The sequence below is a fragment of the Dermacentor variabilis genome, unplaced genomic scaffold (assembly GCF_050947875.1).
Source record: "Dermacentor variabilis isolate Ectoservices unplaced genomic scaffold, ASM5094787v1 scaffold_12, whole genome shotgun sequence".
Taxonomy (NCBI): domain Eukaryota; kingdom Metazoa; phylum Arthropoda; class Arachnida; order Ixodida; family Ixodidae; genus Dermacentor; species Dermacentor variabilis.
This window is the reverse complement of record NW_027460280.1, coordinates 28,855,706-28,882,852: the sequence shown is the minus strand read 5'-3', so window position 1 is coordinate 28,882,852 and position 27,147 is coordinate 28,855,706. Positions and strand designations below refer to the sequence as shown.

Sequence of the window (27,147 nt, the reverse complement as noted above, 5' to 3'; positions counted from 1 at the left end):
AGGTGGGAACCGAACCCACAACCTTGTTGTTTGTTTTTTCATCCACTTTGTTTTCCATTAATTTATTGTTTCTTCATTTCACTTATTAAGCACATTTAATTTCCCCTATGTTGTCCTTGGTGTCAGTGCTTGTTGGCTTCTTATGATATGACTAATAAAAAATCGGGCCCCCTCAGTCAACCCCCTCTCTTCTCGTTCTTTATTTCAAGTGGCAAGTGTGAAAATTACTGGGGTGAAAAAGAAAAGTAATTGTGCTTGGTTTTCATTTTCAGAGCTTATCTTGCACAATATTTATAGTATGTTTTTGCTGTAATTTCTTATAATTTAAGAAGTTATAAATTTTACTGGAACAAATTTTATTGAATAAAACAGACATCTACAATATTTTGCATCATTCTAAAATTCTGTACAGATCACAGCATTGTTCATAAGCTTACGTGAAGATTCAGGTACTGCATTTACTGATTTGCACAGGAACTCTAGTGGAATGCTGGCGAGGACATCCAGGATGCATGGTGCAAGTTCTTTCAGAGCACGGTGTTTGGTAGTGCCAAACGGTTTTTAGAACATCCCCCCCCAAAAAAAAAAAAAAACATAATGTTTTACTAAGTTACATGACAACTAGTTATAGGGACCATTATGTTGACAACATGAGTTGCTGTTGTGCCACATAAAACTGTGACATAATCAATGTTAGACCAATTCTAAAGTGTCTCCCGAATTGTCTTTTACTCAGACCTAGCAGTTGTGAAAGTTCAGAAACTTGCCCACGCCACTCACATTAAGTACATCTACACTGCTACAGAAAAGGTTAATTAACTTTGGCGATTAGCTGCACCACACAAACTTGATCTCTACATACTCCAGAGAGCAACTGCAGTCCAGTGCTAACAGGGTCTTGGTGACAATGTGGCTTTTAAGCAAAAAAGCCCAGTTGTTTGAGAAAAGGATGAATTGTGTGTCACGTTAGGGTATTCTCATGGGTAGTCTCGCATACGGAATTGTTGGGAAATGTTCGATATTGATTCAATAGTTACGTTTTTCAGAATATTCATAATCAATTTAAGAATATTTTTAGCTGAACACCCCTACAACGAATACATTGCTAACATCTTTTGTTAGCAGTAGCAATGATGCCACTGCCACAGTTATTGCAGCTTTGCATGCAATTTTAACACGTTTTTAACACAACTGAAGAACAAAAAGTTAATTTTTCAATTGGGCAAATAAAGTATGTAGCTGGTCACTACGGCAGGTAGAAAAATCACTTCACTACTAAAGATTTTCTGCAGTAGGTTGCCTTTTTGTGTTAGCATGCCTACTTTTCTTGTAATGTCCTTTTACGGTTAGTTTCCTGTGTTATCCTGCTTTCATTTCTGCACAAGACTCAGTTGCAGTTGGATTGATGGGCCTACTGTTGTGCAATGTGCATAGCAAATTCTCCAAGTGTGACGAAGACCGCCACATGAATTTGAATGCAATATAACACTCTTTCAATGGGAACTGTATTGTAAGACATGTCATTAAATCAAAACCATAGTCAATTGAGTACAGTCCAATGCCTCTATTGCTCAAAGACTTAAACTGCCAATATCTTTCATGATAAGTTGCTTTATAATTACGATTGTGCTCCTAAAGCCTCAAATTAGGCGCAATAATCTCTATTCTAGAGTGCTCATCCATTCCATTCTACTCTAAATGGCAGTACTGCTCTTTAGCTAAACTGTCCCCTGTACATCAGTGACACTCCATGATGATTCCAACGTGAAAATTTTGCACCATTGCAGTCTCAGCATCCGCTTTAACAAGCAACTACTCATTGTAGGAATAATAAAAGAGCAGTGACGTCTTCAATCAAGGTGTGGTGTTCTACTCCCCTCACAGTGGTGGTCCGGCCAGTTTAAGATTTGGAGCAATATTTGGAGCAGGAAAAAAGCACTTCTGGAGCGTTTAGGAGCAGCCACACCAGCCTTTTGGAGCCAAAAATTTGGCCTTTTTAGCCTTTTGTAGCAGTACAGCAGTCATAAGTAACCATTTGGTGCAAATTGTTATTACTGGGCAATCAGTAAATGCTGCTTAACAGTAAGGAAGATATCAGGCCAACAGACATCAGTGTTCAATTAAGTAGTCTTTCCATGAATGGTATACCATGCACGGTATGTTGTAAACAGAATTTTACTTGGTTAGGCAGTAAACCTGTGTAGACAATTACATAAAATTTTGTTGGCTGGCGAGAACAAGGCTATCCAGCCAGGCGTAAGCCGGACAAAAAATTACAACTGCGCTAGAAGAATTTGCGCTGTCAGGCAAAGGACAAATAGTGACGGCAATTGTCTTATATGGATTTGAAATGACATGTGTTCTGATATGCTTTACCACAATACACAAAATGTGTATTGCATTCAATAACAATGCTCGAAGCTATACCACAAGATAATAATGTGCGTCTATGGACAGCGTCCAGAACAAGATGCCATCGTACGCGAGTCACTAAGATGGCAATAATAGCAGTGAACAATGCTGGTACCATTCCGTACGCTCGCTTTTATAACAAAGCAGTTTGTCAGCTTTCTGAGTGTTGTGCGGCCTTCGCAAATAGATATGAGTAAATTCGGCACCAAACTGTAACTTTAAGGATTTTTCAGCGATGGAGCGATTTTTCAGCAATGGCGATGAGCGACAGGTTTTGCCGTCTCAGAGGACGATCCGTCACTGTCGCTTGTCACGTTGCTGGTTTTTGGTCAGTCAGAAAATGTCACTTGTTGCCCGGAAGTCCATGCGGTGACTTTCACCGAGGACAGCGCGATAGCACAACAGCATGGCAGCAACCAGTCTGCTCTGGTCTGCCCGCTTCAATCTGAATTTACTCTTGCAACTCGCTCTCTGACGAGACTGCAAAAAACTCAACAGTAAAATCAGCCATCACTTCGTCTCCTCTCAAGCTGAGGCCAATGTATCATCATTGTCTTGTCGTAATTATTGAGATCAATTGTTTATTCTGATGCTGTTAGGCCCGAGATGCAACCGAGAGCGGTGGAAGTGTTTTGAGTTTTGCTCACCAGATGGTGCCACGTGATTTCACGCTAGCTGCATTGAATGGATTTTCACTGGTGATGACAGCACATTAAAGCTAGATCTAATGCACCTTGGTTAAAACATTGGCCTTGCGGTATGTTTGTGATTTTTTTTATGGCCACACAGTTGTATTTATTCGGACAACAATGTAAATTTGTCGCTACTTTTTATTGAAGTGTTGCACCAAATGGTAGCTCCATGCTGCGACGCAACAGGGTCTGCCTGTTGTATTGCTTAAATATTCTGTTCATGTGGTTGCCGCTTTAGTCGCTGACACCCAACCTACCTGAAGAAGCAGTGTTGATTAGGCCTGATGGCCTAGGCAGTGGGCCCGCAATAAAAACTGGCCGTTGTGATACGAGCCGGAAGCAATCGCAGAAAGCTTGCTGCTAATATGCCCGTATGAGTCGCTTACTGGTGATCAGTTCGCAGATCATGCGCACACATTTTTGACGGCCGTTGAACCGTTGTTTGGGTCCACGGCCGTTTAGCCAGCAACTATGACAATCGTGCAGAAGTTCATTTGTGTTTAAGATCGTGTGTTGACAAAGTTCTAAACCACGTGTGCAAACATGTATCTCATTCTATCTGCGTGCCTTATTCTCATGGCTAATCAGTCCTATCTTCGCACATGCTATCACGCTTTCCATAGCGCATTGATTTTGTCAATGTTCTCTCTGTTGGCGTCGTGGACGGGTATTGTTTCAACTGGCCGAACCTTGTATCAATACAGACCGAGTGCCGTGGAAAGGCTGCGTGCAAGGCAGGTGTTTCACTGAATATTCAAAAAACTGAATATGTAGTATAGACAATTGATTCATGAATTGAACGAGTTGAATGTTCACTATTTAAAATTAAAATTAAATTATGGGGTTTTATGTGCCAAAACCACTTTCCGATTATGAGGCATGCTGGGGGACTCCGGAAATTTCGACCACCTGGGGTTCTTTAACGTGCACTTAAATCGAAGTACACAGGCGTTTTCACATTTCGCCCCCATCGAAATGTGGCCGCTGTGGCCGGGTTTGATCCCGCGACCTCGTGCTCAGCAGCCCAACACCATAGTGACTAAGCAACCACGGCGAGTGAACGTTCACTATTTGACTTGCATTTATACACCCCTACTAAAAACATTGCAGTACTGTGTAAGCAGGTGAAAACAGTGCACTTTGGCACAGTTGGCACAGTACATGGCACTTGAGTGGGTGCAACCAGGTGCAGGCAAGTAACTTGTAGTGTGAATGGCACAGTTGGACCACCACTGCAATTGATGGAGTTGAAAAGGTTTATAAAATACCATATTTACTCGCATAATGATCGCACTTTTTTGGCAGGAAAATTGACACAAAATCAGGGGTGCGATCATTACGTGAATTAAATTTCCCGCGAAAAGAAAAAAAATGTTTTCGTCCCGCGTTTGCTGCGGGGCACCAAAACAAAAATGGCGGCCAGCGGAGCAAGCTGAACGCGCCTACTGCATTTTTTTTTTCTCATGAGTACATTACGTGCATTGAAACAGTTTCTTCCGTATCAGTACTGAATAATATAGTTAATATCGGCAAGTTTGTGGCAATAATGTAGCCATGTCCACTTTGAGGGGACAGAAACAGATAGGCGCACTCAGCTGCCAGTGACATAGAAACCCATGGCCGGCATGCTGCGGAAACTGCGGCATCTGTCTTCACTACTATCCTAATACGGCACGTTTCCGCTAAAGGTGGGTGAATATCTTAGCGGTGTTACAAGCGTCGGCGTATGAATAGGGTACACTTTCAACGTATCAGTGCAAACGTAGCTGCTATCGTTGCCACTCGCGATTTGTTGTGTGCCCACGAGTGCAGATGAGAAGAATCGAAAGGCACCTTTGTTGTTGTTGACCACAACCATTATAAAGCCTACACATAATAAAGGCAAGTTTGGTTGCAGCTTCTTTTTATGTTGAATTCCAATGGCGGAGTCGGAGCAAGTTTTTCTGCTTGTTTCGGAGCAAGTTTGTTCCAATGGCAGAGTGAGGGCGGGAGTAAGGTGTTCCAATGAGAGAGTCGGAGGGGATTCAGAGCGGGAGTCAGTCCGTGGAGCAGAAAAAGATGCTCCGCCAAAATCGGCGGAGTGGACCGGAACTCTGCGTGACGTATTTCCTTTACCACGTTTGTCTGCTAGGAGGCGCCACTGGTCACGACTCGCGAGGAAGCAAAAGCTGCTGCACGCTTGGCGAGATATCCATTCCGCGCTTTTAAATAAACAACAGGTGAACGGCGCTGAAGAGACAAGTGACCGGTGCAGCAGTGCTGGGAGCAAACAGCGGAATGAAATGACAACACGCAAGGTATCCTGGGTAACTCGGTGATAGAACTTCCGCTTCCGCTTTGCTCCGGTGGCGCAGGTTGTGTTCCACTCGCGGATCTGGAGGCATTGCTCTGTGCCAGAGTAGAGTGCTCGCTCGCGGAGTCCGTCGGCTGCTCCGACTCTGCCATTGGAATTCAACATTAGTCATGGAAGCGCGGAAAGTGATGCAAGTAATGAAATGAGGCATCTACTTAATGTTTGGTGCGTGCAGACCGCTTGGCTTGTCCTGAAGAGTCGTTCGCGTAGCATTCGACAGATGGTAAGCACGATCAATATTAGCTAGACTTGGCACACGACATATCTTTGTCCCTTGAACACTTGAGGCACTTTGTCTTTTGAGCTCAAGCTCCTTCAAAACAGCGGCAGCACGCTTCCTTCCCCTTTCATTCCTCAATGCATAAGTCCTTTTTGTTCATGTCCTCCTTCTGCCACTCGTTCCCCCACGGACCATTTGAACCATCTTCTTGGCCAGTTGCACAGTCCACATACGATTTTCGAACTCCCTAGGGGCCGCGAAAACGTCCGAAAAATCGGCCAGTTGGAAAAAATAAATGCATGTCATTTACTGCCCTTAAGGGCTCAAACCGCCACAGGCACATTCGAAAACGCTCTGAAGGCCTGCTGGTACACGTATTAGACATATCAGTGCTCGTACTGTGACAGGAGATACCGGGTGCACGCGTGTATAATTAAGGAATACATACTGTGTCCCGTGGCAATAGCCCCTTCCCACGCTTGTTATACTTCACTGCAATACTTTTGCATATGCTTCTCCAAATAACACTTTTGTACAGAGGCAAAGCTGACTCTCGGGAAACGGCATTATGCAACGCACCATGCTTTCCAAGCTTCTAAGCCAATCACGAGGACCACAAAGGCGGAGTCGGTGGCATTGCTGATAGCAGCGAATCCTTTCAATGGAAAACACGGCACCCAACAGCAAGAAGCTTAATAGCAAATGTCGAAGCAGCTAGGTCTAGCGTTGCTACGGGTGCCAGTGGATCTGCGTGCGAGAGCGCTGGTTCAAGGCGGCGAGGTAATAAAAACGGCCGCGGTGGTGGTGTTGATTAATGCCCTTTTGGACCTGCGGTCACGGCAGAAATCGCCGGGAAATCGGACGGCGAATGGTTCTTGCGTCCGAAATTTCAGACGTTCTGATACATTGACTCTATGGGGTGCATAGTGGTGCCGCGAAGCTGTGCAAATTATCAGGCATGCAGAAAGTCGGTCGTTGACTGTACACTGGCAACTCCTCCAGCCGACAACAGGGCGTCAAAAACGATTAATTACGATTCCTGTCTGTTACTCGAGCCAGCATTACCGAGGCTTCCGACCCTTTCAATAAAATTACAGGTAATTTTCCCTGATAGAGGCACAAATTCCCCGAGTTTTCCCTGAGTTTTTCCAGACTACGCAAAATCCCTGAGAATTCCCGATTGGTAGACACCCTGAGACCTATTCAATGCATAAGGTACTTATTTTGAATGGCCATAATGGCCCACATTTCCTTTCACCAATACAACTGTCAAATTCTTTTCTTGCCCTTCCCTTCATTTGGCACTGTATCCTAAAGGCACAGGATGCACTAGCTGTGCTCTCAGTGGAAGCTCGCAAACAAATATGACATTACTGAGACTATAGCTCAGATCACAATACTGCTAGTACAAGTCATTCTGCACCAAGGGTAGTGCAGAGTATTTGTACCATTGTGCAATGCAACCAATTGAATGACAGGCACTTTGGCTGAGACTTGGAATTAAAACAAAGAGTGATGTGTATTAGAAAATTTTATATGAACCAATTTTCTATCGTAGACATCTGACCACACCACAGCTTTGTTCACGTGGTATGTAGAAGAGAAATATGCACACATGGGTTGATGGAAGCACAGTGTCATGCTGGTGCCAAAATGGAGACAAATTGCTACATATTTGTTTGTTAAAGGGGGGAGATGCTCCTCGAAAAAACATTTCTTCAATATTTGTGCTAGAGATATGAAAATCCAGCCACTTATAGACAATTTCAAGCAGATTTTAAATATGTCATTAATTTCTGCGTAGCTGCTACAGTTCTTGAGTCCTATCGAATGGCAAAATAGAGTGATTTTGCGGGCACTTTATTGTGTACTAAATTTTTTCAAAACGCTTTGTGCTGTAGCTTATTTAGCTCTTTGTAGACCGCAAACTGCCGATATCTATTCGAACAGCGTGCACGATTACTGGAAGTATAAAAAAAAGATTAGGACACTTCAACAAACTTTTTTTCAATGGCATGAAGATAGCCTTGTACACTTACAATTGCCTTAAGGTAACGAAATTTGGCATACATACTCTTGAAGATATGCACAGTGCTAATATCTACTTGAAATTGCAATAAATCCAAGCAGTAAGTTGCAAAAGTACATGGTTACATTTCAAAGAATTGAGCAAAAAAATTTGTTCAAATGTTCAAATTTTTTTTGTCTAGTTTCATAATCGTACACACTGTTTGGCTAGATATCGGCACTTTGCAATCTACAAAGAGCTAAACAAGCTACAACACGATGCTTTTTGTTAAAATTTATTGCATAAAAAAGTGCCCATAAAGATGACTATATTTTCGCATTCTGCATCACGTAACTCTAAACTATAACAGCTACACAAAAAGTATTGCCATATTTGAAATCTGCATAAACTCCATACTTGACTGAATTTTGAAACAATACAAGTAATAAAAAAAAAAAGTTGCTTCGAGGAGCGTCTCCCCTTAATTAACAATCAGCCCAAGATAAAATGCTACATTTCATATTCATGTGTACAACACCTTAAAAAGCATGTGCTCGTTTTATCACTGGCATATGTGAACAGCGATCAGTGAACAATCACTACAGTGCGTGCTATTAACTGGCGAATATAATACAGTAAAACCTCGTTCAACTGTGCTTAGTTAAACAGTAGTTTCGTTTTAAAACGTAGTAGAGTCAAATCCCGGACTCAGTGGCAATTAACCATAATGCGTTTTGTATCCGCATAAAGTGTACCAGCTTATTGCGTACGTATCGGTTAACACGTAGTGTTTCCACTTTTCATCACACAATCACGGCGGCACGTTGTCCCCATTGGGTGGCCCGTCAGAACAACAAGCCTCAGAGATCGGAACAATGGTTTCCAAGCGCCCTGTGCGTTTGCGCATGAAGCCACATCAACATCCTTTTGGCGTCGTGCGAGCAAGGACTGGCACCATGCCGAATGTTGGATAAAAAACATTGGGTGCTCAGCATAAAAGAAGAATTGGACATTGTTCGTGCTATCGAACGTGGCATAAAGAAGTTGGTGCTGGCACATGACAGGGATCTACTGTTGACTACGGTGTGTGGCATTTGGTAAGCGAAGAAGTTGCTCGGCAGTGCTGCTGCGACACCGAAAAGATGTCGGCTACAAGGTTCGACTTTTCGCCATTGTTGCCTCTGTTGCTGAAGGATTGCCTAACGACAGTGATGAGGACAACACAGAAAGCGACAGCACAGGCGATTAAGTCCTGACAGTGGCAGAAGCTGCACGTTATGTCAGCCTCATGAATGCAATCGTCACGACGAGAACAGCACCCCACAATGAAAAAGGCGCCCCGTGACTTCTGCAGCGCTACCGCGCCCATGCACGGAGAATATGCAACGCCAACAAGGAATTTGCCATGAGAGTGTTTGCCGAGAAGAGGGGGCTGGCTGAAAAGCTGGCTCGCAGCTTCAGTAAGTTTGAAGCCCCTGTCGTCGCTGCTAGGCTGCCATGGCATCAAACGAAAATAATGATACTTTTGTCGCGTGAAGTGAATAAATACTGCATGTTTTTGCCTTTTCATCGTACTCTCTCCGAGTTCCATTTTTGATAGGTAAGTGGGCGATCTCTTGCTTTTTCGGTTAAGCACTACTACCGTTTAGTATGTACTTTTTCCAAGCTCCGGCCAACTACGGTTTAATGAGGTTTCACTGTATGTGAAATACACCTGTAGGTAGGACATGACATTATATCATGCTAAGGATGACAGACCCTAGAAAGCCAGCTGCCAATGTAATAATAAATATAAATTTTCAACCCTAGAGGTGATGTGTTTTTCAGGTACTCACTGAAGCTCTTCATTCTTCCTCTCTACATGACTGGTTACTGAGCGCAGAAGCCGTGCTTTCTCTTCACTGTGGAAAAAAAAAAGTACATGCAATCATAATTAACAACATCATATCAACAACCTTCTCACTGCTTGTGCGACGGCATAGTAGGTAGAAAGTCAGTTGGTTCAAGTTAAGACATGCATGGTGTCCTACATCTAAAACATCAAACATAAATTTTGCAGGCATCAACAGACTACTATAACCTTTACACAAAGATCTTCTTGGATATGAATTTGACACCGAATGTCTCGGATGACACAAATGATGTTATAGGTGGCTTGTTACCCTTTGTGTGCTTGTAGTCAGCTGCTGGAAAACAAATTCTACACAAAGGCCTGATGTGTTCAAGGAATATGAAAGTGCTAGAGAAAAAGCCAAGCAGCATGTCTGCCATCATGCGCCGCTCCGTGCCTGACAATTTCAAAACTGCGTAAAATATATTACCATTAACTGCACATCACCATATAACTTTATGCCCTATTCCTTTAGTTAGTCAAGGTCTGCCAAAGGCAACCTTTTATACAGCGTCACTTTTAAACGGTATCTTCGACTGGTCGCCTCCATCCCTCGAAGCAGAGTCGGGCAGATCCAGCGTTCCTCAAACTCAAAGGTGGAGGACAAGTGCGCAAGCCGAACGTGTGACTCGCTCTCAGAGGAGAAAATGGCAGATGCGAAACCACGTGACTGCTGCCATCGTCCAATGTTTCGCTGATCCAAACCTCCTGACGCTGCCCAGAAAACCAGTGGACGCGCATTGGTACGAGCATTCGTCGAGACGCCAGCATGCAGAGGCCTAGGTTATGGTATACTGTCGCCAACAGCAGCGACGCTGTGCTGTGATGACATTGCGGCAAATTCTTTAATCTCAACGACTGCTCCGATGACAGGGCTCGGAGCAGCGCTCGAAGATGGAGGAGAGCGATCCAGAAGAACCAGCCGAAGACAACACCACTCGCGAGAGCTCTCAGAAACGACCAGCTGAAGATGCCAAAAGTGTAAGAGAGCCAGAAAATCCCTTCAAATAACACTATCAATCAGACAGTGAACTTTTGTCGGGCAAGTGTAAGAAAATTAAACCATGTACACACAGCAAGCCAAGTGCACAATTTATGCTCTCTTGAAATATGTGCTATGAGAGCTTATATCATTTGAAAAGAGTCATGTTATGTTATATAAAAAGGACAGAATTACACATACTACAGAGCCTCACAGCAGTGCAATAGGAGGTGTGACACAAAAGAATTGAGACTAGGTATGTAGCTTGAACAAAGAGTGGAGTTGGCTACAACTGTTTTGCTGACGTCATCCCACACACCTCCTCTTTTCATGCGCCCAGTTTCGACCGAACCGGTCACGCCAGTTCGAAGTGCTGTGTCATAGAGTGAACACATGCAACTACATTCTACCGGAAAAATGTCTGATGTAAAAACCGAACAGCGAATCAACATCAAGTTTCTTGTGAAACTTAAGAAATCAGCCACGGAAGCATTTTAAATGTTAACCAAGGCTTATGGAGATGAAACTTTGTCTCGTGCACGTGTGTTTGAATGGCATACCGTATTTCCTCGCATAATGATTGCACTTTCTTGTCAGAATTTGAAAAACTGATGCAAATTCAGGGGGTGATCATTACGTGGGTTAAATTTCCCGCGAAAAGAAACAAAAATTTTTTTTTTGTCCCGCGTTTGCTGTGGGATACGGGTGCGGGACACCGAAACAGAAGTGTCGGCCGGCGGAGCAAGCCAAATGCGATTTCTTTTTCTTCTTGTGAGTACATTACGTGCATTGAAACAGTTTCTTCCGCATCAGTAATGAATAATATCGTTAATATCGGCAAGTTTGCGGCAATAACATAGCCATGTCCACTTTGAGGGGGCAGAAACAGATGGGCGCACTTAGCTGCCAGTGACATAGAAACACATGGCGGGCATGCTGTGGAAACTGTGGCATCTGTCTTCACTACTATCCTAATACCGCATGTTTGCGCTAAGGGTGGGTGAATATCTTAGCTGTGTTACAAGTGGTTGGAGTATGAATAAGGTACACTTTTAACATAGTGTAAATGTGGCTACTACCGTTGCCGCTCGCGATTTGTTGCGTGCCCACGAGTGCAAATGAGAAGAATCGAAAGGCGCCTTTTTTTGTTGTTGTTGACCACAACCATTATAAAGCCTGCACATAATAAAGGCAAGTTTGGTTGTAGCTCTTTTTGTCATGGAAGTGTAGAAAGTGATGAAAGTAATGAAATGAGGCATCTACTTAAGAATGTTTGGTGTGTGCAGACCGCTTGGTTTGTCTTGAAGTGTCGTTCGCGTAGCATTTGACAGATGGTAAGCGTGATCATTATTAGCTAGACTGGGCACATGACATACCGCTGCGGCAAGTTCGGGGTGCGATGATTACACGGGAAATTAGAAAAATCTAATTTTGACGACAAAATTCAGGGGTGCGATCATTACACGAGTGCGATCATTATGTGAGTAAATATGGTAAGCGGTTTTCAGGGGGAAGGGACAGTGTGGAAGATGATGAACGTGCTGGGCGCCCAAGCTCAGCGATTACAGACCAAAAAATTGCCAAAGTTCGTGATGTGATCCGTGGTGACTGAAGATTAAGTGTTCGTGCAGTGGCGGAGTTGGTTAACTTGGATAGGGAAGCTGTTTGACGCATTTTAATGGATGTATTACACATGAGGAAGATTTGTGCGAAGGTTGTTCCAAAAGTTGTCTGATGACCAAAAACAGTGCCGTAAAGACGTGTCTGTGGACATGTTTTAACGCATTGCAAACGAGCCAAGTTTGTTGGAATCTGTTGTAACATGTGATGAGACATGGATTTTTACCTATGACCCAGAAAGTAAGCGCCAGTCAATGCAGTGGAAGTCTCCAGGGTCCCCAAGACCCAAGAAAGCATGCATGTCAAAATCAATATTCAAGGCAATGTTAATTGTCTTCTTCGACATTAATGGAATTGTAATGATTGAGTGGGTTCCCAGTGGTCAGACTGTTAATCAACACTACTACATTGGAGTACTAAAAAGACTTCGTGAAAAAATGTGAAAAAAAAAGAAAAGTCACAGTTGTGGAGTGTTGAATGGCTGTTGCACCAGGACAATGCACCCACTCACATGGCCCTGTCTGTCAAGCAGTTTCTGACCAGCAAAAACATTACTGTGATGGGGCATCCTCCTTAGTCACCTGATTTGGCTCCATGCGACTTTTTTTTATTTCCTAAAGTTAAATCTTGCTTAAAGGGAACCCATTTTACCTCAGTTGAGAGGTTCAGGCAAAAACGGAGAATCTCCTGAAGGTCCTTCCAAAAACCTCATTCCAGAACTGTTACCAGCAATGGCAGCACCGAATGCGGAAGTGTGTGAATGCTGAAGGGGACTAGTTTGAAAGTGATAATGTCACAGAGAACCGATTCTGTAAGTACAATAATTTACCAGTCTCATTCTTTTTTGTCACACCTCGTAGTACCACCTCTTTTTCAAACCCTGTGCGACTTTCACACCCAAGATGGGAAGCAATGACAAACAGCACATATAGCAGTAGTAAACTTCATCAGAGAAATCATAATTTGATGCTGTAATCAGTTGAATAGACAGCCATATTGTTCATAGCAAAGGGGGTGGGGAAAGGAAGTTGACTGTGTTTGGCTCACTGGAAGAGATACATCGGAAGAAAACAGTGCTGAAGATAGATCACATTTACTAAGAGAGAGAAGGTCCTCATTGCTACACTTCTGAATGCAATACAGGAATTTAAAGATGCAGTGAAAGACGCATTAGTGCATGCAATGGTTCCAGCCCATGCAGAAGAATCAAAACAAGTTAGCAAGTGAGGATTAGCAACATGTAGTAATCATGACACAGCTGTATGCAATCAACAGAAACACTGGTAATACAGGCTTACTTAAAGGGACACTAAAGGTAAATACTAAGTCGGCGTGGACTGTTTAAATACCATTCCAGAAACCTCGCAACGCTTGTATCGTGCCAAGAAAAGTCGGTTTATGAGAAAATTGCATCTCAAAGGCCCAATTCCCTTTTTCGAAATTCAAATCTCCCGCCACCCAACCGGGGGAGTGGCGACATTGCATACGCCATCCTCGCCCTTTGCTGAGGTCGGTGAGTAAAACGGTGCCTGACGGACGGGGGTACAGCTTTTTGCCTAAACACAAATGCGCAGCCATGGAGAAACTCAGCCAAGACAGAGCGGTAGATTTACAGCTGCAGCTGCAAATCTATGTATGGACCATTCGGGCATCCCGCAACATCACATGGAAGTTGAATTCTCTGGTACTTGAGATTTGTGTGAGTTTTGCAAGTCAGCAAAACCAGCGTAGCACTACGTGATAAAGAAACTACTGAAATGCTAAAGCACGGGTGGTGCAGAGCAAAAATGAAACTTTTCTACTGCCTGTGTTGTTGTCAAGGGTAATCTCAATGCGTTCTTTTTTCTGAAAATGAAATAGAACTGGACAAGTAGCATTTTATTTCGTCTTATAATGCAATACAAGGATGTTTTTGTGAGGAGTGGTTGAGTACTAGTGACAGAATTTAACAGAAGTGCTTTTGTCATCAGGCAAGTACTTGAATGTCCCGGGGGGGTCTCTCTAATCATGTTCTGCATTTACCTGAATTTCTCGATTATTAAGGTTCCGTTTGCGATAATATTGACGCCTTAGAGATTCTCGTGCACTGACCTATCACTTTAGCTTGACTTAATATTTGCCTTTAGTGTCCCTTTAAGCATAGTCACCTGTATATAGAAGATGCTTCATGGGCTTCCATTGGAACCAGCCTTGCGAAAATGTCAGGACCACTGATTTCTGGATCCGTAGGGCTGAATGAAATGCCTTTGACAAGGTTAGCTCCTTTAACTTCTGGCAAGGACTCCATGGGTGGTACTCTTTCATGGTAGACAAACTCATTCTCCTTCTTCGCAGCTTTGAACCTGGAACACCAAAAGCTTGTAGAAGACTGCTACATTTACTGCATCAGATGCACATGTAGAACTTCTTCCACTTGAAGTCCAGTAAAGAGGCACTGAACTTTTTTACCATCTTTCTAAATGTAGATTACAACTTCATACATAAAAATGTTTATGACGGAGCAGTTAGTAAGTACTGGGCTTAAGCAAAATTATTTTCAATTATTTAACCAAAGCCAAAAAAACTTGATTGAAACCTAAGGCTTCGTAGTCAATCACTACAGCTGTTAACAACCTCTTCTTGATGAACACAAAGATAGTGGACTTTGCTGACCTAAAACTTGATGAACATTGAGTAAATATGAACTGATGAAGGGCTTGAAGAGCTACCTATTTTACTTAATTCAAAAAGTGCTGCAAAGCCTGAAATGACTGATGAAATGGCACCAAGCATGAAGAGAGCGACAGATGCAGTAGGATATACAGCACCTGCAATGCCATACATGGTGCCATTTCCCCTAGACCACCTAGATGAAATTTCTAGAGCCATTTTTTTTTTTTACATATGACTACACATTGTTCAAATGTCTAGAGTCCCATGTATAGCCTTTGTTTACCAGCTGCTCATGAACAAACTGCAGCTGGTTGCCGTAGTAACCAGCAATAAATGTGGCGACTTGTGGAAGAATATCAAAACACTTGTTGTATCCTAACTTATTATATGACTAGTGCTAGCCTGCTGCCAGCATAGTTTTCTGGCATTGCTTCTTTGTCAATATGATGATGCTTGTGAATGATAACCAGCCTATGTCATGCCCACTGCAGGACAAAGGCCTCTCCAAGTGACCTTCAATTACCCCAGTCTTATGTCAGCTGACCCCATCCTATGCCTGCTGATTTCCTAAATTCATCCCACCACTGCTGTCCCATGCTGTGTTCCCCTTCCCTTGGTACCCACCATTAGTGCAATAATTATTTGTTCTATGGACTACATGGCCTGCACAACTACATTTATTCCTCTTACTCTTGCTAAACCACTACATTTCTTCATCTTACTCTCGATAAACCGTGCCAGGCATGGTTTATCTTAGATTACAGAATGCCATTATCCGTTTCTGGTATGTTAGGCAAACTCGGACTGGATCTGCTCCACATGCGTCATAAAATCGCCAGGCTCGTCCAACTTTTTCACTTGATGTTCCATAACCAAATAGGTTTGGCTAATGCTACATATATTTCTCATGCTGTACACATATCATCCCATACTTTTCATTCCAAAGTAGGTCAATCATACTTTGCCCTTACAAAGCTTTTGCAGAAATCATACTTTCCACTTACGAGTGAAGAGTTTAATCATATACTTGAAAGTGTTGTTGAATGCACATGCACATTTTTTTTTTTAAACTGTTGCAGACAGATCTCATGTAACCCTCTCCTGTTTGGGCAGCACTGCTGCCTGCAGTACTGTGTAAATAAATAAATAAATAAATAAACAAACTAAAATACTTGCTACCCTTGTTTGCTAATTCACACTGCTGTCCTTCTACTTCTGATATAATGCCTATCATTTTTTGTTGCATCACTTTTTGTGCAGTCTTTAGCTTCTTCTCCCTTTGTTAGCCTCCAAGTTTTCTGCCCCATAAGTTACCACAAGTATAATGCAATGATTGTACACTTCTCATTTCATGAATAGTGGTAAGCTGCCGGTAATGACTTGGTAATGCCAGCCTTAAATGCCTTGACCGATCTTTAGTCTTCTGTAAGCCTCTTTCTTGTGATACGGTTCCCTTGTGAGCAACTGGCCTAGATAAATATACTCTTGCACAGATTTTAGAAGCTGAGTGCCAATCACAAATTCCTGTTCTCTCACCAGGCTACTGAACGCTGCCTTGGTCTTCAGCAAATTAATTTTCAAACCGACTCTAAGACTTTCACATCTAAAGTCCTCAATCCTTTGTTGCTAGTCGCCTCCATCATTGTTCAACAGGACAATGTCATGCTTGCGATTAGTTGTAAATTTGAACAAAAAAGTATTTTGAGCTATACTGAAGGTGGCACAACCAGCTGCAGCTTTACCAACATCTGCTGGTAAACAAACACAAAGGATTCAAATCACGCAAACACATGAGAAATTAAGAGTGCAACAGACCAAAGTACGCCCTGTGGCGAGTCCTCATACAAGAGTGACAAAGTGGAGGCCTCGCAGGTCAGCAGTACACAATGAACTTGATAGACAGCTTGCACACCTAGTGACATTTATACACCTAGCTAATTAAGTACACAACACTCTTACCCTACTGCTCCCCTGCTCACGACGTCTAATAAAATAGTGGCTGAACATACTTCAGTCCATTCACGTATGGTCTTGAAAGCATGAGAGTTCTGCACATGATGCATGCATAAAGACAGCAAACTGTTCATTCAAAGGGTTCATCCAGCTTTATGCACCTTTACTCTCTCTCTGTGTGCACATATATTGATGTAGTAATTTTACCGTGTTAAAGGGCCCCTCACCAGTTTTCAACATTGCAAACAAGCATGGCACATAGATCACATGGTGACGATTATGTCTACAAAGGATGTTTGTTGCCAAAAAAAAAAGCAGAAAAAAAAAGCCTTAGTGCACTCTTCTTCCTTGAGGAACCGTTTACCCTGCTATCAGCAGTGGCATAAAAGGCAGTTTTCTCTGCATCACACACGCTACTTACGGCACACAAATAGCCAGCAGTAACAAGAACTCTGAAATTTTCATTAAACACAGAGCTCTTAGAACTGACACCAGATATGTGAATATATTATCACAAAGAGAAAAATAGTGAGGGTAAAAAAAAAGGACAATTTTGTAAAAGGAATAGACTTTTGCTAATCAGACTATGGATAATTCAATCCCTATCGAAGGCTCCAACCAGTGCCCATACATTTCTATTGGCGAAAACTTTATTTCAACCGTGAAATTGGCTCTAACCAGATAATTCCAACTTAATTGGTCAATATGAATGCGTTTGACCCCAATAGTGACCTCTAAATGCTGCAGCTGCAGTGTCTGTACTGGTGGTACTAGCAGACAGTGAATGCATAGAATACACACGTCATCTCCCTCAAAAGAAAAGAAAGGACCTATTTTTGGCCTGCCCTAGGAACATATTCAAGTGAAAGCGGTAGCTCACAATGAATAATTACAGCATGTGTTGATTATAATGCCCACCTTTTTTTAAAGAGAACTGCTTCTGGGCCTAGTTGGTATTTGCTGAAAGACATATCTGCCGCTATGAGGACACACACAAAAAGGGAGACATATTGACGATGACACGGGTGGCACTTCCAAGTGATTTATTTAGGGTGCAGGCTCATGAATAAATAGACAAAAACGTGATGTGCAGGTTAATCGCAATACTTGAAGACAACCAGCGGTCAAACAATCTCATCTCCAACATTTTTGTGTGCATGCTATTTGCAGCAAATATGTCTTTCAACATCTTGCTTTTCTTAAGAAAATTAATCCAAAAACAGCTTGGGTGGTGCAATTGGTTATGAAACTAAAACTTTGTGCACGGTATTTCCAATAGCCTACCATCAGGGCCAGCCTAGCCAGTGTCAACACTACTGTCACCACAAGATGGAAACACAAGTTCCTGCGCAGCATGGCAATGATGTGCCATTTCCAGCATCTGATTATAAAAGTACACAGCAATCCACTAATCAAAAGTGCTGGGGATCTCAAAAAGTTGAAGGAAAGAGAAATGCTTCACAAGTAATCATAACAGTCAACTGACTTTCAGTATTGCCAACAAAATTGAGCAAGAAAATGTTTATCATGTTCACTCTTGATTGTTCTATTCTTTTTATCACTTCAGACAGAAAAATCCTACCGAAGCAGGCAATTCAAAATTCCTTACTTTCCACCGATTACATCCATTGCAAATGAAAGTGTTTCTCCGAGATTTTCCTCTTCCAGGCCCTAGTCAGAAAATGAGCAACTGTGTAAGTCAAAAGTAACAAGGAACAACAAGTAGTATTGGTCAAATGGCTTGCCTTCGCAATCGAAGTTGCCTCGTTGAGATGCTGTACAGCAAGCTGGTACCAGGCCTGGCGCTCACCCATTTTCTGAGCCTCTTCAGCTTGGTTGCCCATGTGCAGGCATGAGACACTTGAGTAGTATGCCATCTTGAAGTCCAAGATCTTCTTCCAAAGCTAGAAAATTGAAATGACAGATATTAAACAATAGCCTTTTCAAGGTGCCTTGCATGCTAATCCTTCGACATGCTGGAGCAATGCAAAGTAGTGCCATTACACCAGCCTGATTAAAGTTATCGGGACTAATTCTATCACGTATGCAGCACAACAAACTGAATGCAAACTTTATAGCCAGGAAGATTGTGAGTTAAGTGCAATTATTTTAGTAAAAAAACTTGCATTATCGAGGTATGTTGTAATAAACATTTCCTGTGTTTCCAATGTTGTTGCATAGCATTATTAATATTCCTCTTCTGTATAGCCTCAACACACACATACTCAAGCAAAGGTGCCTGGATATCCCATTATTTATGTACTGTCTACAGCTACAGAACATTTCACAAGCACTGTCAGTGTATAACACTGCTAATGCAGCAGTAGTCTTTTCCCTATCAACGTACCTTCATCAATTTTGTGCCAACAATCTCTTGTATGGAGCCGGAGTCAGAACTTGCGGAGCCAGCAAGAAGAAGTGACACAGCCGCACGGAAGTACTCAACTACTTGAGCGGCGACTTTGGCAGTGATGGAAGACTTGCGACGGTCCAACATTGACTTCTCTAGAATGCATTCCTGAGCCTGGCCCTAATGGACAAGCACAACTGTGCATCACAATGACGTCAAATGGATCATCATCATCATCAGCCTGGTTACGCCCACTGCAGGGCAAAGGCCTCTCCCATACTTCTCCAACTACCCCGGTCATGTACTAATTGTGGCCATGTCGTCCCTGCAAACTTCTTAATCTCATCCACCCACCTAACTTTCTGCCTCCCCCTGCTACGCTTTCCTTCCCTTGGAATCCAGTCTGTAACCCTTAATGACCATCGGTTATCTTCCCTCCTCATTACATGTCCTGCCCATGCCCCCCCCCCCCTTTCTTTTTCTTGATTTCAACTAAGATATCATTAACTTGCGTTTGCTCCCTCACCCAATCTGATCTTTTCTTATCCCTTAACGTTACACCTATCATTTTTCTTTTCATAGCTCATTGTGTCGTCCTCAATTTAAGTAGAACCCTTTTCATAAGCCTCCAGGTTTCTGCCCCGTACGCGAGTACTGGTAAGACACAGCTGTTATATGCTTTTCTCTTGAGAGATAATGGCAACCTGCTGTTCATGATCTGAGAATGCCTGCCAAACGCACCCCAGCCCATTCTAATTCTTCCGATTATTTCAGTTTCATGATCTGGATCCGCAGTCACTACCTGTCCTAAGTAGATGTATTCGATCCACTTCCAGTGCCTCGCTACCTATCGTAAACTGCTGTTCTCTTCCGAGACTGTTAAACATTACTTTAGTTTTCTGCAGATTAATTTTTAGACCCACCTTTCAGCTTTGCCTCTCCAGGTCAGTGAGCATGCATTGCAGTTGGTCCCCTGAGTTACTAAGCAAGGCAATATCATCAGCGAATCTCAAGTTACTAAGGTATTCTCCATTAACTCTTATCCCCAATTCTTCCCAATCCAGGTCTCTGAATACCTCCTGTAAACACGCTGCGAGTAGCATTGGAGAGATCGTATCTCCCTGCCTGACACCTTTCTTTATTGGGATTTTGTTGCTTTCTTTATGGAGGACTACGGTGGCTGTGGAGCCGCTATAGATATCTTTCAGTATTTTTACATACGGCTTGTCTACACCCTGATTCCGCAACGCGTCCATGACTGCTGAGGTTTCGACTGAATCAAACGCGTTTTTGTAATCAATGAAAGCTATATATAAGGGTTGGTTATATTCCGTACATTTCTCTATCACCTGATTGATAGTGTGAATATGGTCTATTGTTGAGTAGCCTTTATGGAACCCTGCCTGGTCCTCTGGTTGGGAACAAGATGGACCCAATTTCATAAAAGAGATGCTAGTTTGCATTAATGTGATGAAGTTTCAGCTGTGAAAATTTCAACTTCGCACCACTACTCCCATTTAACTATGTTAAAGAATAACCAAGCAGAGCAATTGGCAAACTGCGTTGTGCTTAGCCAAGCAATAAGTCATGCAGCCTGTTCTCTGTTGCACAAATGCGTGTGCATGTCTTATTGTGGATGCTGTGCAAGAAATATGGGCACCCAGTGCCATTTCATGTACTTGATAAGAAAAAAAAAAAAAAAAATATATATATATATATATATATATAGTCAGCAGAGTGGCTTGGCTACAAGCACAAACCTCTCAGAAGAAGGATGACAAGTGGGAAGAGCAAAATAGTGGTGTGTTTGTGAGGTCGCTTGCCGGGGTTGTCCTGAATAAACAGGTTGAAAGTCCTGCCCTCATGGAGTCGACTCCTTGTTGCCTCTTGAATGTGTCTTACTGATGCATTTTTTTAAAAGTAATGTCTAGAACACATTCTTGAAAACATTTTTTAGGGTGATTAAGATTCTTCTTGTTCTAATAAAGCTACTTCCGATACATACTACACCTCTGATAAGGAAGTGTACCAATCACATCAGCTTTACACAAATACAGAACAGACAAGATCAAAATTTCTCTGAAGCTTCATTCAGATGAAGTGATAATTTTTGGACTGCACTTTTTAACACAATAAGGAGGTTACCCACCAAGAAAATGTTAACGAAGAACAGCAAAAGGTCATGGGACATGTCGCTGCCCTTGGGCTGGGGGAAAAGGTCTTTCACTTGGCTCAAAGCCCAAGCAGCACACTGAAAGTGAGTGCAGGCTATCTTCATTCCCTGAAAACAATAAACCGAAAAATAAGAAAGATGCCAAGAGCAATACTGAACTCGGTAAGCTCCTGCACAGAGCCACCATACCTCTGAGCTGCTCCGATTCTCGAGGGCCCCCAGCTTGGAATGTAAAGCCCCAATGTTATAAAGGATGCTGGCTTGTTCATATTTGATGTCCATGATATTGAACACCATTCCCGAATAGATGTCAGTCCTGTATGGAAACTCTTGTTACATACTGCTACTTACAAGCCCCATTTACCAAAAAACAATAGCAGCCAACTGAATGCCATACTCAAATGTGCATGGTTTTACAATACTGGCTTGCGGAGCAATTGGTGAAACATTTTGAAAGCTTTAGTGGGGTTCTGAGCCCCCCTCGGGCTTGGTGAAAAAGACACAGTCCACGGATAGCATATGCTGCAGTGAAAATCTCAGCTAAATTTTGCAGTCATGCGCAGTGAGTGGAGCTCGCAAGCTGAGTGCAAAGTCACCTTTTCCTCAAATGTTGTCTTTTCAGCAGAAGCCAGCTCCTCACTCTTTTCTGGACGCTTTATTTCATAATATGGCAGATTCCCATATGGGGCTGCTAGCTGACCTCAATCAAGAAGGGTGTTGGGATCAGTGGACTTCTTCCTATTGTCACTGTGCATATTTATTAACACAGTTTAATAAAGAGGCTGAAGTAAGTGAAAATATGCTTTTGAATTTTTATAATTTCGTACTTCCGGATGAAGCTGACTCTTGTCTGCTCACGCTAGGCCGCAACTGCTGGCGTAGGAATTCAACTTTGGTAATTCTGCTTACTGGTGTCATAGCCATTAAGCCTCGTTAATTTCAACTAGGCTCGAATCAAGCGGCACTTAAGGTCAGACCACACGCACGTTTGCCATAACGTGCTCACTCCTGGTTAGATGCATTGGCAAACTTCGCTTTGTATTGAGCTATTGATAGCGCTTCAAAGTGTGCAAGTTGGCTGTAGCTACTATCCTTTGGTCAAGCTGGTGCAGGACAAAGTCAGCCCGCACCATGTAACACGGCCAGATTGGACCACATGAGCATGAGTGCACACTAGAGCACTGTCGTGCACAAAGCAAACGCTGTTCATATGCTCTACAGTTGCATGTAGCTGCAGTATGCTATGTAGCATAGGTACCGTGGCCACCGCGGGGTGCCAGGACGAGTCTTCTGACTGAGCACACTGTGGCTTGCTGAGGACAACCACTTTTGGCATGCTGTAGGCACCAAAATTGGAAGTGAGTGGCATCTACGTGAACAACCAAAATCAAATTCGAACTACCCGCCATGGTGACATTCAGTAGGCGGAGCATTGTGGATACGCCCTGCTCCACCGTAGCCTTCGCGGTGCAAGTCATTGAAGAAGGAGCGGAAGCACCATATAGGGGACATTTCATTGCCAATAACTCTGCTTCTGCTGAACGCACTGAAGTACTTTTTTGTGGCAAAGTATTTCTGAAATAGTAGATTTTAACTTGAAATGCATTTCTCGACTTCGATAAAAAAGTGGTTCAGGGCCCCTTTAAGCAATGCAAAAAATACACAAAGGGGGACATATTGCTGAACTTGCCTCCTTCCTTAGTGTGTACCTGTACTACTACAAACTTTACAGTTGCACACTGTGAATGGGTTAACAATTATAATTATTATGACACAGACGTTAGGTCATACAAGAAGCATGGAGTAAGAGCAAAATTACAAGCCTAATTTACAGGCTTTGCACAACAGGTATACACAACAATTCCTGAACCAAGAAAACAATTGCATGAAGCTCACAGTTGTATATAAACAGAATTTAGAAAAAGAAAATGACCGTGTAAATGTCTACACAGTCCATAACTAAATAGCTGCTTTTCTTAGAACCTTCAATGAAAGAAACACACCACATGAATGGAACGCAGGCAGCTCCTTCATCAGTCATGGGAAATCGACTTTGGAGACACAGCAGCTGTGAGTAGTACCGTTTAAGTACACTGCAGCCTGTGAAATCTCTGGAAACCTTGATGGCAGCCTGAAATCATACAAACAGTCATTTTCAGGACATGCTGTGGCTCATAGCACTTAAGCAAGGCAACCTCACCATGCGCAAGGCTTCCAGTTCTCTAACCTCATTGCTGTAAGAGTCGGGGTCTTCAAGGTAATGCTCTGCAATGTACTGAAAAAGCAAGAAAATCATGTAAACACTACTTGGTCAAACCTGTCAGGTGTAGACTTGGTCCGTCGTAGTCATGCTCCATTACATCAAAAAAGTGCAAATGTCATAATGACTACAAAACCTGCATGTAGCACATTAGAGGTATTACATATAACTTATTAGGTACTTGTAATCACTTACATTAAAGATAACTTTGTAACTCTTTTTCACAGCAGTGATGCATTACTAGCTACTTTACTTAGCCAATACTTTGTCATAAATGACAACACACTTCCAAGCCTGTGAACTTTGTGCCAAACACTAATACTGATGGTGGGAACATCTCCTTCGTGGCAAAGCAATGGAAATGAAGTTACAGAGAAACCTTCAGTATGAGCACATACTTTTATCAAAAAAGTTTTGTAAAGGCTACACAGGAAACAAAGCCAAGCTCACTGAACAAGAACAATCAGACTTGGTGTTGCATAAAAAATGTGAATCATTAAATGTGGGGCTACCATGTAGAGTCATAAGAAAAAGTTTGGAGACCAATGGTTTAAGGTTTTTTTTTTTTTTTTTTTTTTTTTGTTATCAGCCTGGGCATGCTGGCTGATAGCAAGTGCTACAGCCTACGTGCACATCTTAAACCAATGCAATGTTCTGAAGCAGTGCCACATCGCAAAATTGGTTTAGAAAAAAATTTTCAATATTTTACTGATGCTGTGTCTCCAAAAATTTTGATTATGAGTGAACACTGAGTATTCCGAGCCACAGTCATTGCAAAGAAATGTCAGAAAACCACAGCCTAAAGCTTTCAAACCCGCAATTCATTAAATTGCTTGTCAATTATGATAAACACCAAATCAAGAAATCTCATCTAGTTAAATAAGGTGTCCATATATTTGTATAACTAAACAAATGATTTGAGAAATTAACACAAATTGAGAAGGTTACTCCTTCTAAAGTTTGCAAACCTTTTGAGGCTGTAACTGCAGGCTAAAAATCAGTTACATTCCATTGCAGGTAAAAACTACAACTTTTTTTTTTATAATGCATACATGATTGATGAACACTGGCAAATGAAGCAGACAAAGAGGAACTGCAATGTCTTAATACCTGCCTTAACAGCTTGTTCTTGGGCAACACTGTGAAGGCTACACAATAAGGGCACATTATCCTTTTACTACAGAGCTGAACCCTGATGACATTAGTAGGTCAAAGTTTTAGCACTAAATATTAGCGACAAGAACTAATGTCACTACTATAAACAGCTTGCACAAAATTATCACTAGGAGGCAGTGCCTCACTTTCAATAAAAAATTAATTGCAACATCAGAAGTGTGAAACCACACCATGATAAAACAGGCCAGGACATTTAATGTGTTCAGCCTTCATTTGCACATAAAGTGAAAACAAACTAATTCTGACACCATGGCAAGTTAACTGCACTACTCTGCAGGGAGAGACATACACAATATCTCTCATCTTTGGTTTGTCTTCACTGACAAGAAAAGATGACCCCAAGTATATGCTTAAAGTGGAGTTTAGTCTTAAACATAGTTATCAAGATTCCCTCAATCAGAGAAGTGATCTGTTGAAAGGCAATGTGCTGTTGCAGAACCACAGGGTTTGGAAGAACGGAATGTAGCCTTTACATGGTCAATTTTCACACTCTTAAAGGGATGCCCTTCTTTTTATTTCACAAGCAGAACAACCAGTTCAAATACTACTATATTATATAGCAGCAACATGCAAATTACTCTTAATATAACTAATCACAGCAACCATTTCTGGAAAAGTGTTACTACCGTGCAAGGAAGTATCGGCCAGGAGTAAGAGTTGTACTTCAAAGCACAAACTTATACTCATTCATCATGAAATACCACTGCTTTAGAATGAAAAAAAAAAAAAAAAATTCACGGAGTACCGTACACAAGTGTTCACTTGTCAAGAGAGTCTTTCCACTTCAGGCATATGAAAACACGATCCCGATCAACTTGCTTGCTCAAAAAGAAACCACCAGGGAACGTATAATGAAAATTTGGATGAATGACTGAGACAGCATAGCACAGTGGCGTAAAGTAACAGGGAATCGTCCGTTTATAGTTCGGTGTAATTGATCTGAGCGACAACTGAAAACGTGATCAAATGAAATGTACGCGCAAAATGTTCGGCTATTTAGTTCGAAAGTCGGCAAGAATTATGGTAACGTTAACGCTGCCCCAGGGGACAGAAAAATTACAGTAAATAACCTGAAATGGTCAGAAAGAACACGAGAAGAACGATCAACACATTTACGATGTTTGGTGCTCCCAACGGCGGCCAGCAAGCCTCTGAAGTAATTAGGGAACTGTATCGATAATTTTATTCCCCATGCGTATTACTGTGTATCAACAAACCGTCAGGTATCAGCAACGATCACAAAACGCCGAGACAGCGTCACGTGAATCTCAATTGGTAACCACCGAAGGAACGACTTAAGAAGCGTTCTCTTTGCAAAGGTTGGCTCTCGAAATGGACAAATATCGAAACACGATGGATAATCGCAGGTGTTAACATCAGTGAAATGCCGCTTCCTGTAAAGAACAGACATTAACTAGAGTAAAATTTTTGGACACCAACAATAACAAGTGCGCGGAACAGGCGTTCGCGTTCTTTTTTATGCAGATCACGGGCTCCGAACGATTTACGCTAGTAAAACGCCCACCAAACACGAGATCGTAAAGCATGCACTAACGCAGAAATATATTAACAACACGCATCATACGCCCGGGCAGCGCCTCGTGAAGCTGAGATCATCTATTCGTAAGGACGCGTAACCAAGCGCAATGTTTACTCGAGTTGTCCTCACAGTAAACAAGGCGCGAGAAGTAAGCGTCACAAGTTCAGCTGCAGTTATCAAAACGACGATGCATACCTTCTTTAGAGCTGGACCGAATTCAGCGTTCGATGGACTACTTTTCAATTCACAGGAAAGCATCGGCAAACGAGGCGCCGACTCCATAGCTGTTTCGACGCACTGTTCGCCTCGACAGCGGCGAAGGTGGCAATGGCCAATAAATAGATGGCATGGAGTTGGCTAATGACTTCGTCTATGGATGCATAGAACATTCGCTTTGCTTTGGATTGGCTTGGGGAACTGTTCATGCACACTTTACCACATTGTTTTCACAAAGTTCATTTAAGGCTACGTGAAATTAAATTGCTCTTTTTCAACGTTGCTTAGCGCTAAAACCTGCCGAAACGCTCAACTGCTGGCTTGAACCTTGCGCACGCACTCGTCAGCACATAGAGGCAATGATAGAGGTTCCTACAACATGGGTCAGCAACAATGCACGAGAACAAGCGGAACCACGAGCGGAACTACTGTACCGTACCGTACGTGCCACGTATGGCGGCATATACATTCAGAAATTATAACTTTGCCTTGCGTGGACAATCTCCAAAGTTACAACGCCCAAATGAGTATATAGCCTCCAGTTACGACTTGCGTGATGGGGTAGGTGGTGCTGCGAGCTCCACTTGCGTAAAGCGCTTGCGTGACGTCAGCTCACGGTTTTGCCCTTTTGTCGTCTGCTACACTCCAA

The 27,147-nt window shown here is 42.5% G+C and overlaps 1 protein-coding gene across 2 annotated transcripts in view; it reads right to left on the bottom strand.

Moving 5' to 3' along the window:
- Positions 1-26,634, bottom strand: part of mop (tyrosine-protein phosphatase non-receptor type protein myopic) — a 95,248-nt gene extending 68,614 nt beyond the window's left edge. For both annotated transcript variants that reach the window (XM_075676401.1, XM_075676402.1), the window contains exons 1-10: positions 26,478-26,634; positions 23,507-23,581; positions 23,310-23,437; positions 21,496-21,622; positions 21,283-21,414; positions 19,131-19,313; positions 18,529-18,687; positions 18,393-18,454; positions 14,326-14,520; positions 9,521-9,586 (exon numbers count right to left, since the gene is read on the bottom strand). In XM_075676401.1, coding sequence (XP_075532516.1) covers positions 9,521-9,586; positions 14,326-14,520; positions 18,393-18,454; positions 18,529-18,687; positions 19,131-19,313; positions 21,283-21,414; positions 21,496-21,622; positions 23,310-23,437; positions 23,507-23,581; positions 26,478-26,564 — 1,214 coding nt within the window. In that variant the 5' untranslated portion in view covers positions 26,565-26,634. The remainder of the gene's footprint in view (positions 1-9,520; positions 9,587-14,325; positions 14,521-18,392; positions 18,455-18,528; positions 18,688-19,130; positions 19,314-21,282; positions 21,415-21,495; positions 21,623-23,309; positions 23,438-23,506; positions 23,582-26,477) is intronic.
- Positions 26,635-27,147: the final 513 nt, after the last annotated feature.